General features: G+C 39.6%; 2 protein-coding genes across 2 annotated transcripts; both read left to right on the top strand.

Annotated features, from left to right (window-relative positions):
• On the top strand, window positions 1-15,277 carry LOC129098762 (aconitate hydratase, mitochondrial-like). The gene is made up of 18 exons (XM_054607863.1): window positions 1-72; window positions 3,158-3,300; window positions 3,793-4,051; window positions 4,785-4,877; window positions 5,092-5,250; window positions 5,397-5,547; window positions 5,664-5,768; window positions 5,858-5,949; window positions 6,929-7,034; window positions 7,422-7,579; window positions 7,736-7,809; window positions 8,540-8,651; window positions 8,842-9,024; window positions 9,312-9,407; window positions 9,845-10,036; window positions 10,295-10,427; window positions 11,375-11,496; window positions 11,614-15,277. Exons 1-18 carry the CDS (start codon window positions 1-3, stop codon window positions 11,743-11,745), a joined length of 2,382 nt encoding a protein of 793 aa, XP_054463838.1. The 3' UTR covers window positions 11,746-15,277.
• Window positions 15,278-16,080: 803 nt separating this feature from the next.
• Window positions 16,081-20,200, top strand: polr3h (polymerase (RNA) III (DNA directed) polypeptide H). The gene is made up of 6 exons (XM_054607886.1): window positions 16,081-16,470; window positions 17,127-17,223; window positions 17,664-17,750; window positions 18,296-18,359; window positions 18,523-18,757; window positions 19,518-20,200. The coding sequence occupies exons 1-6, from the start codon at window positions 16,360-16,362 to the stop codon at window positions 19,566-19,568; spliced, it is 645 nt and encodes a 214-aa protein (XP_054463861.1). The 5' UTR covers window positions 16,081-16,359; the 3' UTR covers window positions 19,569-20,200.
• The last annotated feature ends 188 nt before the right edge of the window (window positions 20,201-20,388 follow it).

The following is a 20,388-nucleotide window of genomic DNA, read 5'->3' as shown; positions in this document are numbered from 1 at the left end:
ATGAGGGCGACACTCTCATCTTTGTCAGCGAACAAAATGGCGTCTTACTGCTTAACTGTCACTAGACTGCGGGTAAGAAAACGTTATTATACCCTCTCAGAGTTTGTAAATGCCTTGCTGTAGAGTTCATGTGTGACCACAGAATGCGTTGTGTCGCGTAGTGAAGCCGGCGGTGCTTAAATGTGACGGAGGACAGGTAAAGCAGAGGAGAACGGTCAGGTCACCGCGTCCTCGGCGTCCTCATGTAGCGACGCGTTGTAACGGTTTAAACTATGCCGTCTGACGTTACAGCGACCACTACTGTGACGGGTAATTGTTAATAGCAGTGTCAAGTTCATTCAGCGTCCATTTTATAGTGTCTACTAACGGCCCCGGTGACGTGGTGTTCGCAAGGTGATCGCAAGGTTACGGAGGTTCCTTAATGCGCACTTCACTGACAGGACTGCACAGCGGCGTGTTTCTGGCTTGTGTTGGGGGACGTTAGTGTTTTAATCAGATAGTAGATGCTTATGATATGGCACAGGGCCTTCTGTAGCGCATATGCCATCTATTGTTTCATTAATACATATCCTATTGAATAATAAGGGAGGAAAAACGCACCGTGAACATGAGAATATACATTACATTACATTACATTACATTACAGTCATTTAGCAGACGCTTTTATCCAAAGCGACTTACAATAAGTGTATTCAACATATGTATTCAAGAGAACTACTAGTCACCAGAAGTCATCAGTGCATCTCCTTTCTTAAACAAGCATCTTAAAGCATAAAAGAGCAAACTAATAGAATACAATAAGTGAAACAAACTAATAGAATACAATAAGTGAATACAATAAGTGCAACAAACTAATAGAATACAATAAGTGCAACAAACTAATAAGAATACAATAAGAATACAATAAGTGCAACAAACTAATAGGAATACAATAACAAACTAATAGGAAATGCAACAAAAGAATACAATAAGTGCAACAAACTAATATGAATACAATAAGTGCAACAAACTAATAGGAATACAATAAGTGCAACAAACTAATAGGAATACAATAAGTGCAACAAACAAACTGCAACAAATAATAAGAATACAATAAGTGCAACAAACTAATAAGAATAATACAATAAGTGCAACAAACTAATAGGAATACAATAAGTGCAACAAACTAATAGGAATACAATAAGTGCAACAAACTAATAGGAATACAATAAGTGCTAAGCAGAAGGCTCAGGGTAGTACTTCTTGAGAATATACCTGGTATGTTACTCACAGTACTAGAGATCTGTTGTGAAAATAAGACAAAAACGGTTTCCATAGTAGCATGCTTGGGTTGTCTGAGTTTGTGATTTGCCATTGCCTCCTTTAGCCAACTTTATTAGTTAGTTAGTTAATTAGTTAGTGTTTTATTCAGTCATCACACACAATACAATGTATACATATTATAGTATACAATATAACTGAAAAGGCATAGGCAGGAGCAATAAGCTTATATATTCCTATCCTACTTTCCTATAATCAAGCCACCCTCAAGAAAACAAAATATATAAAAAAAGAAAAGAAAAAATATATTTCATTCAGACTTGTAACCCCTTAAAAAATAGTTTTATAAACAGTCCTTTTGAAAACCAAAAAAGAGTTACACATTCTTACATTTATATTAGAATTGTTCCATATTTTAACCCCAAGAATATGAGATTATGAGATGATGCCATTGTCTTTCTTTCCGTTTGAGAAGAATCGATTCACAATGGATAAAAGGCCATAGTCACAGTCTTCAGTCCCACCTTTTAATCACATTCTTAGTTAGTATTTGGATTGCGGTAGATAGCTCATTATTGCAATGATTTGACATTACATAAAAACTATGCATTCAAACCAGTTCCTTATGAACCACTTGCATCTGTTACCGGTTACTGTCAAAATAAGTGGTCCAAAAACTGGACCTGTTGGACTGTATTGTGTCAGTTTGTTATGTGTTGCCATATTGCACTGTCAAAGAGTCGTCTTTCAACTCTTCTGTTTTCAACACATTTGGTTACAGTTTGTTTGACTGGGTGGAGATTCTGCTCATTTAGGCTTATTCTAAGAAAACACTACTCTTTTAATTGCAAAGGACATCCCAAAATGAAATACCTGTAAAAGACCAAACTGACTAGATTTAGTTTTTTTTGTTAATCACTGATCAATGCTGACGACCAAAAGTCAACATTTTCTGGAGCAATGAGAAAGGGCCTCTTTCCTTGCCTGTTACTTCTAGTGCTCATACATAGTAAACATTGTAGTGTATCAGACTGACAGTAACAGCATAGCAGGCGAGTCTACCTCTTGAAATATGATCTCTATAAACTTTCACCCAGTTGTTTCTGAGCACAGTGACTTTCAATTGAATATCAGCAGTGAGGGTCAGATAGTAAGTGAGCATTGCAATGTATCGCCCACGATCACCCATTGGCATGACAGGTTTAATACTAATAATATAGAGTATTATAGCTTAATTTTCTGGGTTTGGCAAAAGACCAACTAATAAAAATTATTCAAAAACTTGAAGCAGTGTACTGTCAGTCGAATAAAGCTTAATATTGCACACTTAAAGTTCATTTAAGCTTTTGAAAGAAAGACCCTGAAGGGCTTCATACAGCCTGACATTGCTGTAGCAGGAAGATTTGGCAAGTATTTTGTCAACCGGTTTTAATTACCAGCATGAAAGAAATCCTGACATACAGCACCAACAAACCAAAAGAAAGTTGTTAAAATTGAGTATAAGGAGCTGTTAGGTTGCAAATGTTAGAAATTGGTTCTAGGATTTTAACAAAGTCAAGTTGGGCGTTGTTGTCAGCTGGTGTAGAGGGAGTACAGTGGGATAAGATAAACAGAAATGAAACTCAGACTTTTGATTTGAGATTTGAACATGGACAGGTTGGTGCAGTCTCAGATGTGTTTTGGGAGTGAGTTCCAGAAAGAGGGGGCAGCTTTGGAGATTGCTCTTAAATTCTAACTATACTTACATTTGGTCCCATTCTTGCATCATTTAATTGCCTCTATTTCCATTTCATAGTTATATATAACTCAAAACTTGATGTGTTAGTCCTTAACTGAAAAGTAAAACATTGTTTATGGCTTCGTTTCTTAAAACTGTCTTCTGTTTCCTCCGGTCTAGCTCGCCCTCGGAACCGGGGCAAGGCGTTTTCATGTCTCTGCAGCCTTCAGCGCCAAGGCCAAGGTGGCCATGAGCCGCTTTGAGCCCAGCTCCAGCATTAACTATGAGACGATGCACAAGAACATCGACATTGTGCGCAGGAGGTCAGCAGTTTCTCTTTCTAGAAATACACATGAACATACAGAGTCATTGTTGATTACAGCTTGGCTCATGAAGAATGGCTGGTGTTTATTACAGCTGCACGGTTAATCTTATTGTTAACCACAGTGTTGACTTGTGAGGGCCCATGGAGCTAAGTTTAAATGTCCTGTTGTTTCTCTCTCACTGAGTTTACCACAAGCTGTAATCCAGGAATAGGAAAAGCCTTTTGGTTGGCTGTTATATGACTATTATATGAACACTATTATATGAACAGTAAACCAAGTGTTTGCTATCCTTATAAGTTTATTTTGTTGTTGAGGCCTTTTTCATGATTCTTGGCAACAGACAAGATAGAAGGACACGGCAAGAACACTTAAAATAAATGTATATAGATATTACAATTATGACTTTTTTAGCCAGACTTATAGTATCTACAATTCATGTCCAGCACAACACAAATTTGACTGCATCTTTCCATTAATCCACGCTACCAGGCTCGGCAGGCCTCTCACTCTGTCGGAGAAGATTGTGTACGGTCACCTGGATGATCCAGTGGGGCAGGAGATTGACCGTGGGCGCACCTATCTGCGCCTGCATCCAGACCGCGTGGCTATGCAGGATGCTACCGCTCAAATGGCAATGCTTCAGTTCATCAGCAGTGGTCTGCCCAGGGTGGCGGTTCCCTCAACCATCCACTGTGATCATCTGATTGAGGCTCAGATCGGAGGGCCTGAGGATCTGCAAAGGGCCAAGGTAAGGACAGATGGATGGAGTATTATACACAGTATATTGTACATATATTTTTATGGTACAGTCATCGGTTGCAAATTGCCAAAAATAATAATTTCAAAAATTCTGGTAAAAATCAAGGTGTACATTTTTCATGGGAATTAACAGGAATTTATGGGAAGAAACAAACAAAAAAAAAAAGTAATGATTTACAATATATGGAAGAAACTCCTCAATTAGCATGCTCAATCAATCTACATCGAACATGGTAACAGCTAGCTAGCAAAAACAAGCAGAGAGAATTATAAACTGTAGTTTGCTTGAGGCTACTTTCTGCTGGTTAACCGAAATATCATAAAGAAATAAAATATCTTCACTCCGGTAATAAAATCCAAACTTACATCATGAAAGCATGTTGTCATTTGATTCAGCCAATGCAGTAGTGTGGGCTGCACATGTGACGGGGGAATGCACTGTGCATGCAGAGGGTTGTAATTTTACTGGCAAACGATCTGTTCATGTGATGGAAAAGTGGCTGAGTGCTGTGCTTGGTTACAATTCATTTTAATTATTATATTTTTAACCAATACATGGCATTAGACCTAGTATGTTCTTTTTTGACGGTTTGATCAAATTGTCTGTTGTATTACAGGGTTCAGGATTAAGAGCTGCAGCTAAATTTATTACGTTATAGTTCCATCAAGGATACTTAAGTACCATATATGAAAATAACTCTTCCACATTACCGTTAATACAGGAAGTAAACGAGGAAGTGTACAACTTTCTTGCCACTGCTGCTGCCAAATATGGAGTAGGCTTCTGGAAACCTGGATCAGGGATCATCCATCAGGTACAGTACACTGATTGTATAATGACGCTATAAATGGCTTTTCTAATACTAGAAAATGTGTTTTGCATCATGTTATTTCTCTTGGATGATTAAAGTGTCCTCCCAGAAAAGGACATTCCCAGAAAAAGAGTCAAATTCAAATAGCAGTCTATCAGCTATTTAGTCCTAAGGGGAAAATGTGTGGCTGACTGCGAACGTCCCTTTATTTGGACAGATCATCCTGGAGAACTATGCCTATCCTGGAGTGATGCTGATTGGTACAGACTCCCACACTCCCAATGGCGGTGGCCTGGGGTCCATCTGTATTGGAGTGGGTGGAGCTGATGCCGTGGATGTCATGGCTGGAATCCCCTGGGAGCTCAAGTGTCCTAAAGTGAGTTCTTAAGAACTGAAATCTTGTCAAGGATTTTTAATTTCATCAGCAGTTTCAACCCTGTGCTCAACACTTAATGTCTCCATGAATTTCTCTATCTGTTTGTTTTGTTTAAGCCTGTATGATCATTTTTATTTTTCCTTTAGGTGATTGGAGTGAAGCTGACAGGATCCTTGTCTGGCTGGACTTCTCCAAAGGATGTCATCCTGAAGGTGGCTGGCATCCTGACTGTGAAGGGAGGAACTGGAGCCATTGTGGAGTATCATGGGCCTGGAGTTGACTCCATTTCCTGCACTGGTAAGGATGAGATACACTTCGAGACCTAATACGCTGGTGGAAGACATTCTCTGTATCTACATCTGACGACTTAACCTAACCTAACATCCATATCTTGTGTGTGACACTCTTTTCAGGAATGGCCACCATCTGTAACATGGGTGCTGAGATTGGAGCCACCACGTCCATTTTCCCCTACAACCACCGCATGAAGACGTACATGGAGAAAACTGGCCGTGGAGGTCAGTCTCCTACTGTTTGTCTCTGTCTGTTTAGTCTTTATTCACGGTGTCTTACCTCTAAATGTTTCTGCTTCTTCATCCCCTCTCAGAGATTTCTGCTGTGGCTGATCAGTTCAAAGATGACTTGGTCCCAGATAATGGCTGTGAATACGACCAGCTCGTAGAGCTTAACCTGAGCGAGGTGAGTCAAAACATTAGTCGTGTAATGTAAGACATTACTGCCAGCATGTCAAAATCCATCCTACATAGTAATTATTTACTGTCGAACTATTAGACATAATAGTGCTGCTTCAGTAGTATACAAAGAAATCGGTATACTTTACAATTTTGCAACGGTCAAAACAGATTTAAGGATGTCCAATGCCAAGATTTGAGATCAAGATTTTCTGGAGCAGCCTTTCAGCACCTCCCACAAATAATTTAATTATTTTCCAGCTGTGAGTAGCTTCTCCACTTACTTTGTGCATTGAATTGTTGGAGAAGAATTAACAGCACACTGTATTTAGTATGAGGCACGTTTGAGTATCATTCATTTAGTCACTTTTCCAGTGTGAATACACTTTCTATAAAACCTTTCTATAATCAGGATGTAGAATGTATTTAAATCCTACCACCATAATACATGTGAGGCTCACTATATTGTCATTGTGACATCAGTCTGTGTGTGAACACAGGAGGTCAGGAGTTACAGTATTATTTATTAGATCATTTGATTATGTTTTGGAGCACCTTGATGCTAGAATATGTATGGTACGTTAAAACAAGCATTTTATTATAGGAACCTGTTAATTAAAACATTGATTAGCTTAATTAATTGCCTTTATACTGACACTGGGAATAAAACCACAAACCAATAAGAATCACTGACCAACCACATTTATGTTTACTGTGGTATGTTTAGCAAAAGCTTTCCTGAGTAGATTCCAAATGCTGTCCACTAAAAAATAAATAAATACAACACCAACTTCTCATTTAGTCAAATACCGTTGCTTTGTCTTGTTTTCGGTATCATGTGGTAACGATGGTGCATTAGGAAGCTTAATTTTGTTAATTAGTGTTCCTCTTTTAAAAGTGTCAAAATCTATATTTCTAGCACACGCAAACATGTCACGCATTATGACTTTGCATCATTAAGGATTGTTTCCCTCCTCCCCTCACAGTTGAAGCCCCACATCAACGGACCGTTCACCCCTGACCTGGCTCACCTCGTGTCTGAGGTCGGAGCTACAGCTAAGAAGAGTGGCTGGCCCCTGGAGGTTAAAGTTGGTCAGTATTTGTGACACAGCTGTATTATCTTACATTTGTCCATGTTTTAATGCTTTGTCTCGAGAAATTTGATATTTCTTTTTTTGTTCCTATGAGTTGTGTTGTTGACCAGATATGATCAGATCACATTACAGCCCTGTCATGCGGTCTTCCAGATTAGCTACCTACTGAATGCAATATAATTCCAATCATTGACAGAATGACTAGAATATGATTATGATAATTAAGATGTGTAATTACAGACTTGCTTGTCTTTTGTGTGTTCTCTCATATAATAAACACATTTACATGACTACTTCCAATCTACCACTGTAACTGTATACATGTTCCCTTTAGTTTTCTTGTTCTCAGTTCTCCACTTACAAACATTGAACTCGTCTCCTGCAGGTCTGATCGGCAGCTGCACCAACTCGAGCTACGAGGACATGGGCAGGGCGGCCTCTCTGGCCAAGCAGGCTCTGGATAAAGGTCTGAAGTGCAAAGCCCAGTTCACAGTCACCCCTGGCTCTGAGCAGATCCGCGCCACTATCGAGAGAGATGGATATGTGAGTCAGAATCTACCCGACATTTAGCGAGTGACCCATATCATTTTGGCAACTTGTTTCTTGTCCTTTTTTTAAACACATAAGACATTTATACAATTGTGTGTGTTTGAAGATGTAGGAGAGGATGTTGTCAAATTCATGTTTTCCCTCTTTTAGGCCAAGATCCTGAGTGATGTTGGTGGACTTGTCCTCGCCAATGCGTGTGGACCCTGCATTGGACAGTGGGACAGGTATGCACAATCATGGCAGTTGATCAGTCTGTTCTGCCAATGCTTTGGTCCGAAATGTTTAAACAACCACTGGCCAGATTGCCACAACATCTTGCAGAAGTATCTCTAGATGTTTATTTCTGATTAACTTTTAGATAAGTATTTCCTCTTTAACCAACACGGACTCACGACTGGATCCCCATTAAATGTACTGTGAATATTTACATGAATACTAGTGTTTCTGGTGACCTTTCCTCTCATACTACCTGTGTGCCATTTTTTAAAAAAAAAGAAAAAAACTTTACACAAACATATCAATCTAAAGAGAGAGTTTCATGCTCAACAGAACTCTTCCAATTTTGTATGTTTGATTAACTTTCTTTAAGGATAAATCCTTGAAGGTCAGAATGACACACATATATATATATATATATATATATATATATATATATATATATATATACAGGTAATCCAAGAGAATGAACCCTTTCATGGCTTTTTCTCTAGTAAGGCTGTAAGAATAGGGAAACCATCAAGAAGTTGTTCATTCCAACACTTTCATATTGTTGCATGTAATGCACACTGCAGCCAGTAGTAGGCCAGTAGACTTTTATTCTGGTAAACTGATATGAAACAGGCGGCTCACTGCACAAAAGTAAAGTCTGAAGAATCAAACGGAAAATTCTTCTAAGTGATGTAGGTTCGACACATTGCATCAGACTAACATGCTCTGTGTTGTTACTTTCTTCAGGAAGGATGTGAAAAAAGGAGAGAAGAATACGATTGTCACGTCCTACAACAGGAACTTCACTGCTAGGAATGACGCTAACCCAGCTACTCATGCTTTTGTCACCTCTCCTGAGGTAAAAAGTGCTAAATGCTGAACACCAAACAAGCTCAGCAATTCATAATGACATGGGCATCAGTAGACGTAGAGTAGTTCATGTATACAGCATAGTTTGGAGGACTTGACCATGAAATTCTTATTTTTTGTTTCCCTTGATGGCTGTGACATTTGCACACCCTAAATGCCTTTTATGTAATTCAATGTAGATTGTCACTGCCATGGCAATCGCTGGGACCCTCGACTTCAACCCAGAAACCGACTACCTGACCGCATCAAATGGAGAGAAGTTCAAGCTGGAAGCCCCCAGCGGTGACGAGCTCCCCTCAAGAGACTTTGACCCGGGCCAGGACACCTACCAGTACCCCCCGGCCGAGGGCAGCTCAGTAATGGTAATTTTGATTTATTTCTTAGATGCGGTATTTGATCCCAACAATCTAATCTCTTTAGTGAGGTGAGCCTCCTCTGTCATAACCCAATAAGAGTTTGAACCAGCAAAAGAAACAGCATGATCAAGGCTTATGTTGATAGAAAAGGTGTAATGTGACAGTTGTCTAGACAGAAAAAAGAATTCTGGTGTATAACTAAAAATCATTTTGATCTGTGAGTTGTCCGCCCCACTATACTAAAATATTCTTGGAAGAACATTAATATCTTACCCTGATTTGATGTTGTTCAGGTGAACGTGAGCCCCTCCAGCAACCGTCTGCAGCTTCTGGAGCCCTTCGACAGGTGGCACGGAAAAGACCTGGAGGACATGAGGATCCTCATCAAGGTGAGCAGTGAAATGGAAGGAAAGTTGTGGTGGATTAGTGCAGATTACAAGACTTTTGTCAAAAATGTCTTTGATCTAAGACTAAAACTTTTAAGTTAGCCCAGAATCGGTGTTGATGCCCTTCAGGACCCGTCAACAAGTTAAAGTAGTTCAGAGACTTAACCTTATCGTGAACAGTCTCAGACACTGGCACAGCTTTCAATGATGCTTGATTTTTGAGTAGCCCAAAAAAAGAGATGGCATACACAGATATATATATACAGAATTTTATTTTGATTAATGTTTCCTTCCTGCTATTTAGTTTGGTACCACATATGTCTAAAAAACTGCCCCAATCTGCCCCTCAGTGACCTCTAACTGGCCGTTGTTTATTGTTTATTGTCAGTAACTTAACTTCCTGTCGTCTGTATCCTCCTCTCTTTCCTCCGCCGCTGTAGGTGAAGGGAAAGTGCACCACTGACCACATCAGTGCTGCCGGGCCCTGGCTGAAATTCCGCGGTCACCTGGACAACATCTCCAACAACATGCTGATTGGTGCAGTCAACATTGACAATGATGGCGTCAACAAGGTCAAGAACCTGCTGACAGGAGATTTCGGAGGTGTGCCTGATGTGGCCCGCCACTACAAGGTGAGTTTGATGGGACGAGTCCTGTTGTCCTGTTATTAGTCTGCGTTAGTTTCAGCTAAGTGTACCTAATAAAATGGCAAATGAGTGTAGATTGTGTAGCATGCTATATTCTAGTGCTGCTAAACAAACAAAAAATCCAGGCTATATTCTCATTTGTGCTGAATATTTTTCTGTTTTTTTCCTTGGGACTTTACTTGTCTTCGCTGTCCTGACAGCACTTAAATGTTTTCTTTGTGTTTGTTTAACTGTATAATCCAGGCCAATGGCGTGAACTGGGTGGTGGTTGGAGATGAGAACTATGGCGAAGGGTCCAGTAGGGAGCACGCTGCCCTGGAGCCACGACACCTTGGTGGACGCGCCATTATCGTCAAGAGCTTTGCCAGAATCCATGGTAAGTTTCAGAGCACAAGGAGAAAAAACATGGAAACATCATCTTCATCACTGAAGTCATGTGCAATTGTATTATGCCTCTTCGGCCAGATGTTTTCGGGGATTTCTGCCGTTCCATTCTCATGAATGCAATATCTCTGGATGGAATTTCAGTAGATCTGGCACCAACATCCTCTTGGACTCAAGGATGAACTTATTAGAAACTGGTGGTCAAAGGTCACAAAACACATTTTTGGCCATAACTGAAGAATTCATTAGGCTAATTTTGACTATTTCACACAGATGTCTAAAATAATTAAATGTTTTGGGAAGACGTGGATGCAAACTGCAACTTGTCTGGTGGGTGGAGTCACACAACCGCGAGGTGGGAATTCTAGTTATCTTTACACCCACACACACGTAGAGGCAACAGGGCAGCAGTATCTTAACCTGTGTGGTTGGGTTCCAGGGCAAGCTGCTGATTATTTAGTCTGGCATGTTTACAGTCGGCCAGAATAAGAAGTGTCTAAGAGAGTCTCTAAGTTATACTTAAGTCCATTAGGGCCAGTTTATTACTGGAGGCTACATGTACGTAAGTGGGGAGATGAAAGCCGGTCTGATCTTAGCAGTGTTGCTTTCATTTGTGTGTAAATAGTTCCTCAGAACCAGAAACGCACTAAATAAATGCTGTTGCGTGTAGTTGATAGTTATTATTTGGTCTTGACGAATAAGATTTCCAATCACATGAATTCTGTGTAAATGGAACAGCTAATTCATCATGAGAACTTTAGCTAATCAATAACAACCAGAGACATGCTCAAAAGCTTTATTCTCTATGACCTTGTATTTCTGTGTAACAGATATACTCCCGACAGACAGGGAGGCCTTCTCTGGTTACCTGATGGCAGTACAGGCAGAGTCAATGTCTTGCCGTTACGTCTCATTTTTCCATCTGTTTTTCCTCCTCAGAGACTAATCTGAAGAAGCAGGGCCTGCTGCCTCTGACTTTTGCTGACCCCAGCGACTACGACAAAATTCGCCCTGATGACAAGATTTCAATCAATGGGCTGAAAACCCTTTCTCCTGGCAAGGTGAGGAATATTCTGCAATATTCTTCAACCTAATGTTTTCTTAACATTAGGTTGAAGATAGACTGGATAAATGATTGACACATGATCTTGTTTTTGCCTCCTGTCTCCCACCTCCAGCCCCTGACGGCAGTGATCAAGCACAGCGATGGCAGCCAGGAGTCCTTGCCTCTAAACCACACCTTCAATGAGACGCAGATCGAGTGGTTCAAGGCCGGCTCCGCTCTCAACAGGATGAAGGAGCTCCAGTAATTATTGGAGATGAGGGAGGTGGGGCCTATAGGGGCCACCGAGGGGCCTTGGCGTGGGATAAGAAGGGGAGAGATGTGGGCCTAGAGAGGGGCTTCGCAAAGAGGAAGAGACAATGTGAACTGTAGATGGTAACCAGACTTGTTGGTGTTAACGTTGGTTTAGGGGACAGCTGTAGTCATGCTCATTTAAAGAAAAAAACACACACACAAGGTCGCTGTACAGATGAAAAGCGCACACACACATACATGAGCACGTACATGCACAGACAGGATTACTGTGAAAGCTCCCCCCGATGACAGGCAGAATTACACAAACACACTCACACTTCACATAACCGAAGCTTAGCAGTGTGTGTTTCTAATAGGCAGCATCGTTTTACTGGCAGCACTTCTCACTTTAACTTAGTCGTTCATTGAGTGATACCCTGCAGCGTTCAGCTGAATATTTCATACAGACGCTCATCTTTCTCTATGAAACATGGCGTTTATTCTCCAAATTTTGTGAAAATACAGCCAAACCTGATTTGTATACATGATTCAGAACCTAAATTAATACATTTATAAAGTTAGATATCACGTTTGTCTCAATAGTTTCCATCCAAACGGCCAAATAAGCTCAATATGTTGTTCAACTCACATGTATGTTCTTTTCCTTCATTTTCTCCAGAACATCTTTCCAACATGCTCTCTATCATTCACTCCACTAGTCATCCTTCATTTTCCTCCTGTTATAAGCTGCTAGAATTGCAACTATTGACATAAAACAAGCGTTTCCTTGCTAATTGTAGTTTGGAGCCACACTGTAAACAATCCACCAGGCACACTTATTTACTGTAAGCAGTATCCTTGAAATCCCATCAGCCCCTGTACTTTCATTGGAGCCCAGTCTGAATCACTGAAACCTTGTGTTTTTTCATGCTGCTGTTGGTGCACTTTTCTTTTTGTGCTTACCCAGACTGCTAAATTTCGGCCAACATGTGAATCTGTGCTCACTGGCCGCTGCTCTTCTATTGGTTGCTTGGTGGTTCTCTGTCTTTTTGCCTGATATAAGACCCCATTGTGTGAAAACTTGAGACTAAGACACCCAACACAACACATACTGCTATTGTGTTCGCGCTAGCCTTGCTATTTATTTGCTTTCCATCTGTGTTTTGTCCTGTGTGTTATGCATGGTTGTTTTTATTGGGTTAACATCGGTCTGTGTTCACATCTGTGTTTCCCTCTTTGCTCAACCTGTCTCTTGTTGATCTCACCAAGCTGGTTCATGTAGTCCAAAAAACAACCTGAAATGTTTGGAGAAATAGGCTGTAATCAAATTTGTGTTGCGAGAAATCGAAGCAACATTTTTTTATGTACATTCTGGTGTAGCATATAGACATACGAAATCTTCTGTGCCCACAGGAAATTGCAGTATAACAGTGACACAAAAAATCAGATGCGATGTCCAGAAAAAGCTTTTCTCTTTGATAGTAGGTCTTTAGTCTCATCGTCGCAATTAAATCCTCTGGCACAAAGCTTCACAGATGTTATGTTGCTGTGGTTTCTCTGTGTTCAAGTTTTTCAGTCCTCACTATCATCGGGAGTTGCCAGCGTGTGAAATTGCCTCGCGTAGCTGCAATGGGAGATTACATGATGTGTTTGTCTTGGCATTGAATGTTTTTTGTCAGGTTGAGGTTCGGTCCTCCATTGCATGAGGAGGCCTGCTGTCTTCTTACACAAACTAACGCACAATCTAGTGTCCAGATGCCTGTACACTAGCACTTTGTAGAGTTAGGAAAGTAGTGTTGGATGTGCTTCGTAACGCTTCCTTTATTCTCTTCAAACACTTTACTCTTCAGCGTTCATCTCTGTTGATACACAAGTTTTCAGACTGTAGATCATTCGTGTTTTAAGTCTTGTCATTATCGATACTTAGTGTGCGCCACTAAAAGAGTCTGGTTATATATTTTTGTGGGCTTAGGGATGTTGAGGTCATTGTTGCTATGTTTTGTGTGGGATTACGCTGTTTAGCTCTATTCATCATCTAGTCTGTAAATCCGTCACTCCTTCATTCTTCAGTCTAGCAAGACATTGTATTAGATTGATATTTAGAGTTACTGAGGTAAATCCCTATGTACAAAAAAAAATAATTTGGACCTGTGTGTAAATGATGTGATATATAGCTGCACTTTGTATAGGGGTGTGTACATAAATGATAAAGTAATTATAAAGATATACATACAATATATATAAAAATAAAGAGAGAGAGAGAGAGAGCAAGTAACGTGCTGTAATCTGCCTGTCTACATGAGAGCTGTTAACGACAACTGGTAACAAAAAGTCATGAAATTGTGTCCCCTCTGTGATTTTCATTAACCTAATGGTTTTACAAACCAGTTTCGGATTATGGGTGAAATTAAAGCACCGATAATGGATTATAGCTGTCGGTTGCTGCTGGGCTTTGACGGTTAAAAAGGACTTGTCATTTCTAGGAAGGCGACTCTCGGTGGCTTTGTGTATATTTCTTAATCCTTTTGTTTTAGTTTTGTTCAAATCATTTTCAGGGAATGAGGTGATTAGAAACGGGAGCAGCCCACCTTTAAATACGTTTTAGACATTAATGAGTCCATGAAGGGGGTAATGTGTTCATAAAGTCAACATTTTGAGAACCATCATGTTTTCATGCCCTCTTAAAAAACAATCACTTCGATGGTTAAACACTCCTCACTGCTGTATCAGATTTACTGCCAAAGATGCCTAATGGAAATACTACATGTTGAGAAGTAATGGTTATCCATAAGTTGTGTTTGAGAAACCCGCCATTATTATATGATCTTTCAAATAAATCCCAGTGTGCATAACGATCTGATTATGTGCAGAGTGTTGTTACCTTCAGAATTCACCAGGATCAATGTTTATTTGTAAATCATCTTAAAAAGTACTGATTCATTTCATCATCATTCGTCCTCCGTCAGCACATTTTAAACAGCCATGTGTGAAGCAGTTTGCTCATTCTGTGATGTAAGATAATGCTTTGTTGTTCACGAGTTTTAAAAGGCACTCCTGTATAGTGACAAATCAAATGATGTTGTTCATGAAGGCATGCCTGTTGTGACATTTTGTACTCAGGTGTGCTCTGTTTGATCAGGCTTCCTCTGATGTGTTTGAAGATAATTTTATGACATGGTTCACTTGCTAAATACAGCAAATAAATATGGAAAATGAACATAGTGATGATTCCCCTCACACTTCTGTTTCAGCATTAAACTTTTTTTAAAGTAGATGTTCCAAAACACCTGCAGCTGTATTGTTTGAGAGATTGAAAATGTCTTGACATGAACTAAATAACCAGTAAATTAATAAAGATAAAGTTGTGAAGTGAATGTATTTGTGGTTTTATTTGCTCAATGAAGTAAATAAAAAGCTAATGTGATTGTCAGTTATTTGTGTTACAGTAGATACAAAGACTTCTAGCAGCTGAGGAAGAATTTGCTTCAATTGTGGTTGCTGCCATCATGTGTTTATTGAGAAATCTTAACAGGCTGCAATCCTCACTGACGTACATTATATCTATCTATTTATATATATATCTATCTATTTATATATATATATATATCTCAACATGAATACTTACATACCTGTTCATATTTCTGTGTGTACATAAAGTATGTGTAATATATAAAAAAATGTAACATTCATCAGCACAATGCCATACCACAATACACCGTATCTACTGTGCATAGTTAACTTAAAAGTGCACATGGAAATATGTGTGCAATGTATGGAAAGATTTGGCTAGATGTAAACTAAGTTTGTGATTTCAGTAATAAAGATCAAAAAAAATAAATGTATTTGTTATTTTCACTGTGTTTAGACCGTAGGAAATATAATACTAGATGTATGTTTCATGTCATTATGGGATGAAAGTGTTTATTTCGTACAGATAACATGTTTCAATGGCAACAGAGAATTCAATATTTATGATAAAGATCACATTCCTTTCAGAAAACAGAAAATAAAGGCAAATGATATATTTTTAAAAGATATTTATATATTTTTTATTAATAAATACATTTGTTTTAGATCTGTAAAAAGTATAGAAACCAAGTAGCACGCTATGGTCATACAAATACAAATAATCACATACAGTATATTAACATAATTATAGACTAAATAATAGAGCTTTAAAATTGTGCATTGTAGCTTTAAGATTTGCGACAAGTCGTAAAAACGCTCTGCCGTAAACAATCACGTGGAGACATCATGGAGGCGCTTTGAGTTTGTTGTAGATTATTATACTTTTAAAGGTGTCTTCAGATAGATTGTGAACAGTTGTCGATATTTTTATTTAAGGCGCTTTGAGTTTGTTGTAGATTATTATACTTTTAAAGGTGTCTTCAGATAGATTGTGAACAGTTGTCGATATTTTTATTTAATCACATCTCTGCGGAAAAAACAGGAAGTGCTGTCCCGAGAGTAGGAGACACCTCGTAGCTCGGTTCAGCTCAGTTCAGCTCAGTTTCTCCTCTCTGTGTGTGTGTGTGTGTGTGTGTGTGTGTGTGTGTGTGTGTGTGTGTGTGTGTGTGTGTGTGTGTGTGTGTGTGTGTGTGTGTGTGTGTGTGTGTGTGTCTGCATCATGTTCGTGCTGGTGGAGATGATCGACACTGTCAGGATCCCTCCGTGGAACTTCCAGAGACAACTCAACGAGGCCATAGCCGAGGAGCTGAACAAGAAACTGGCCAACAAGGTGCGTGTGTGTAACCACAGTTACAAAACTGAAAAAAAACTCTTCACACAAATGCAAAACATTTCAATGTATCCAGTGTGAGATGAGACTGTCAGGAAATAAAGGACTGTAATTAGTTCATCCTACATCCATACAAATGATGATTGAACTGTGCCTCAGTTTAGTTTTTCTATCTTCCACAAAGTGTATTATTGGAGACTTAAAGGGACAGTTCACCCCAAAAATTATAATCAACAATTGTTTTCCTTTTGCCTGTAGTACTGTTTATCAGTCGACATTGGTGTGAGTTGGAGAGTTTTGGAAATGTCAGCCGTAGAGATGTCTGCCTTCTTTGGAATATAATGGATCTATATGGCACCAGTTTAAAAAAAACATTTTAGAAACTCAACAGCAATGTCTCTTTCCAGAAAGCATGACCCAGTTGCTCAAGAGAACCCACAGACCTTGTTGTGAGCAGTAAAGGATTCTGGATAATTCAGAAAAATATTTATGCAAGTTAGCGTTTTGCACTGTCTGACTTTTTATCTGCTTAACTTTACACAAAATACCGTTTGGTTCTTTGTGCTAGGAGTTTAACTTATTGAAAGTCTGCACTTGTGTGGAATATTGTATTTTCAGCAGGTCTGCAATACTCTGACCCCCTTTCATTACCTCAGGTGGTCTACAACGTTGGCCTGTGCATCTGCCTGTACGACGTCATTAAACTGGACGATTCCTATATATTCCCCGGGGACGGAGCCTCACACACCAAAGGTATGATGATGCTCTCTCACCTCTTTATGAACTTAATCATGTCATGTACTGTATTTTTAATACAGCTTTAGATTTGAGACGCATCGCCACATTTTGCAATGTGAGTCCTTCCACCTAGTTTTAATTAGTTTATTATCAATTTAGTAGCTCCGTGCGGCATTTTTAGACCTGCTAAGAGAAAACTCCTGTAGGACATAATAATATAGACCCAGAACACGTCGCTGCTGTTTTTCTTATCCAATAATAAAACACGTTGACAGGCTTGCGGAGTGATGGAGGTTGGTCTGAGGTGTCACAGATAGACCCCCTTACTGCCATTGTTAACACAATGTTAGTTATGGTTAAAGTGATGGTTGATGGACTGTGTATCAGCTGTGAACGACTTCACCGAACTCTTGTCCGCTGAAACGGTTCCCAACTTCCTTTGGTTTTTCTTTCAGTTCATTTCAGGTATGTTGTCTTTCACCCTTTTCTCGATGAAATCCTGCTCGGCAAGATCAAGTACTGCAGTCAAGAGGGAGTTCATGGTAACTTCTGTCTTTCCATCTCAGCATGTTTTGATTAAATCTCCAGAAATGTTTTATCTGATTTAATTCTCAAGACTCAAGGTGACGTATTATCTTGGGTTTTTTTTAACTCGACCTACAGTCCAAAGCCCCAAGATATAACATTTGCAATACTATAAAACAGAGAGGAGCAGCAAATCCTCATATAGGAGTAGCTGGAAAATATCCTGCACTTGTGTTTGAAAAATTACATTAAGGAATAATTGATTGGCAAAATAGTTAGAGACATTTTTTGTGATTGATTCATTGACTAGTTGTTTCTCAATGAAAAATAGATTCAAGTTAATTTGTAATTCGTAATTAGTCAGCTATAGCAGATAACATTGTATATCTGCGCTATTTGATTTATTTTTGACCGATTTTTATTAATTTAGAGGGCTGTAGTTTAAATCTTGACTATTCCACCTAAATAAGTTTTAATAAATCACTGAGAAAAGTTGTTTCAGGATCTGAGAGGTTTTAAGAGAGTCCACTCTCTCTAAGACTGTAACCTTTCTGTTTCACAGTGACGATGGGCTTCTTTGATGACATCCTCATTCCACCAGAGTCTCTTCAGCAGCCCGCAAAATTGTATCCTGTCAGAAAACATTCCTCTAAACGAAGTGCTGTGATTTTTATCTTAAGAACAGTTTTGCCATGTGCATCTCATCACATACTATATAGATTCTCATTTTATAATTGATTGTGACTGTAGTTAAAGTATCAGCTGAGGCGTCCTTAGCTTCAGCCACAGCGATGAAGCAGAGCAAGTTTGGCTCTGGGAATATGAGACGGACGAGGGGGCCCATGACCTCTACATGGACCAAGGGGAGGAGATCCGTTTTCGGGTGACGGATGAAGTCTTTGTGGACACCTCGCCAACGGGCCCGTCTGCTGCAGCGACCGACACGCCGGCACAACCGGGACAGTCGACGGCTCCGCCAGCGGAGGAGAGCGTGGAGAAGAAAGAGGCTCCGTACACTCTGATTGTAAGAACACGCCTCATCACTAACTTACATTTACATCAGCAGGAGACCTGTTCGTGCAAAAACTTCTTAACTGTGTTTCTGATAAAAGCGGTTGTTATTTTGACTGAATCGGACTCTTTGTATTTTAATGTCGGGTTTTTCTCAGTAATGTTAACCAAACTCCATTGTGTCCCAGTTTAAGGGGCACACTTTTTTTAAACAACGATTTCTATTTTTTTATTTTACTACTGTCAAATATCAGTTTCGGGTCTAAAACTTTCAGCATCTTTCAGGCTCTAGTCTCATGTGTGCTGTTGTTTATACTCTGGCAGAGCAGAGTTATAAATACACTAAACACTGTTACACAGCTATTATGATATCTCTGTTCTTTATGGACCCTCCTGTTCTCCATTCCCTCAGGGAATGTGTCAAAGTTGAACACGACTGAACTCTACGTGAAAGCCCTCCATTGATTTAATTCAGTGTCCGCTTGCAAATAAACAGATTTTAGTAATTTAATTTATGTGTCTGTAAATTTCACTGTTACCAATGCTGGGCTGACTTGGCTCTTATACAGGTGTTCATGAAGATTCATGGAGGTACAAGTTGACCGGCCTAAACAGGAGAGTCAGTCTTTATAATGACATGCAGTTCTAAGAATAGGTCTGAATCAATCAAAATGACTGAAAACACCTGTGTGTGAGTGTACCAAAGGTTTTTTGACAAAATCAAACAAAAAGTAGCTTCTCGTCCATCCTGACCCATTGCCCTGTTGTTCCAGGGGACCATCTGTGACCCGGGGCTGGGGCTGCTGTCGTGGTGGAACAGTTAGCGCTGCAGAGGAGGAAGAAGGACATTAAGTGGTTATGAACAGATCGACCACGGTGACTGATCGGAGAGGCGCGGGACGGTCGGCTGGAGACAGAACCCACTAGTTTGGATACAGAAGTGGAGCTCTCTGAACCAAGAAGCTGTCGGTGTAAAGTGACTGATGTGCTCTGCCACATTGAGACTGATTGTGTTGTAGATAATGCCCTGAACATACCAGCTCTGTGTCGACATGTGAAATTGACCCTTTATTTGAAAACAGAATGAGTTGATTGACATTTACGTTCATTTAATGTATTTCACATGAAAATTAACCCTCCAATTCAAAGGAAAACATCAAAAAGTTTATCAATACTTTACTTTGATAGTAGGACATACACAGGTCACAAAATCTGACTTAATGGGTCAAAGTAGGTGCTGTTGAACACTGAACAGCACCTGTCAGGGATGAATAAATGTGGTGCCTCATGATACTTAAGAACTTATGGACACTCTTTAGGTTAAAGATGAGAGAATTAAGGATGAGTGATACTTTTGTTCTTGGAAATTAGAACCACAGGACCATTTATAACACATTTGTCTCATCAAAATTCAAACAAGGGTAACATTGCTACAATAAAAAAAAAATGTTCAAGCTTAAAATATTACTTTCTTTTTTCAAATGTTACCTCAAACATGTTTCCGTCCTGCTTCCTCCCTTTATTTAACAGCCTTAGGGGTCCATGTGACCACTGCATGACCAGCAGATGTTTGTCTCAGTTGTTGTGAACCAGGTCAGACTGTAGAGATGTTATCAACAAACATATGGTTTGCTCCTGGAAGAA

Source organism: Anoplopoma fimbria, chromosome 11 (assembly GCF_027596085.1).
Source record: "Anoplopoma fimbria isolate UVic2021 breed Golden Eagle Sablefish chromosome 11, Afim_UVic_2022, whole genome shotgun sequence".
Lineage (NCBI taxonomy): Eukaryota > Metazoa > Chordata > Actinopteri > Perciformes > Anoplopomatidae > Anoplopoma > Anoplopoma fimbria.
The sequence above is the reverse complement of the archived record's forward strand: the minus strand, read 5'-3'. Positions and strand labels throughout refer to the sequence as shown.

Excerpts from the sequence above, each read along its gene's own strand:
- LOC129098762 (XM_054607863.1), top strand. The coding sequence starts at position 1 with ATGAGGGCGACACTCTCATCTTTGTCAGCGAACAAAATGGCGTCTTAC. Across the intron at positions 4,878-5,091 it reads GATCAGGGATCATCCATCAG|ATCATCCTGGAGAACTATGC; the intron begins GTACAGTACACT and ends TTATTTGGACAG. Across the intron at positions 8,652-8,841 it reads CTTTTGTCACCTCTCCTGAG|ATTGTCACTGCCATGGCAAT; the intron begins GTAAAAAGTGCT and ends AATTCAATGTAG.
- polr3h (XM_054607886.1), top strand. The coding sequence starts at position 16,360 with ATGTTCGTGCTGGTGGAGATGATCGACACTGTCAGGATCCCTCCGTGG. Across the intron at positions 16,471-17,126 it reads ACAAGAAACTGGCCAACAAG|GTGGTCTACAACGTTGGCCT; the intron begins GTGCGTGTGTGT and ends TCATTACCTCAG. Across the intron at positions 17,224-17,663 it reads CGGAGCCTCACACACCAAAG|TTCATTTCAGGTATGTTGTC; the intron begins GTATGATGATGC and ends TTTTTCTTTCAG.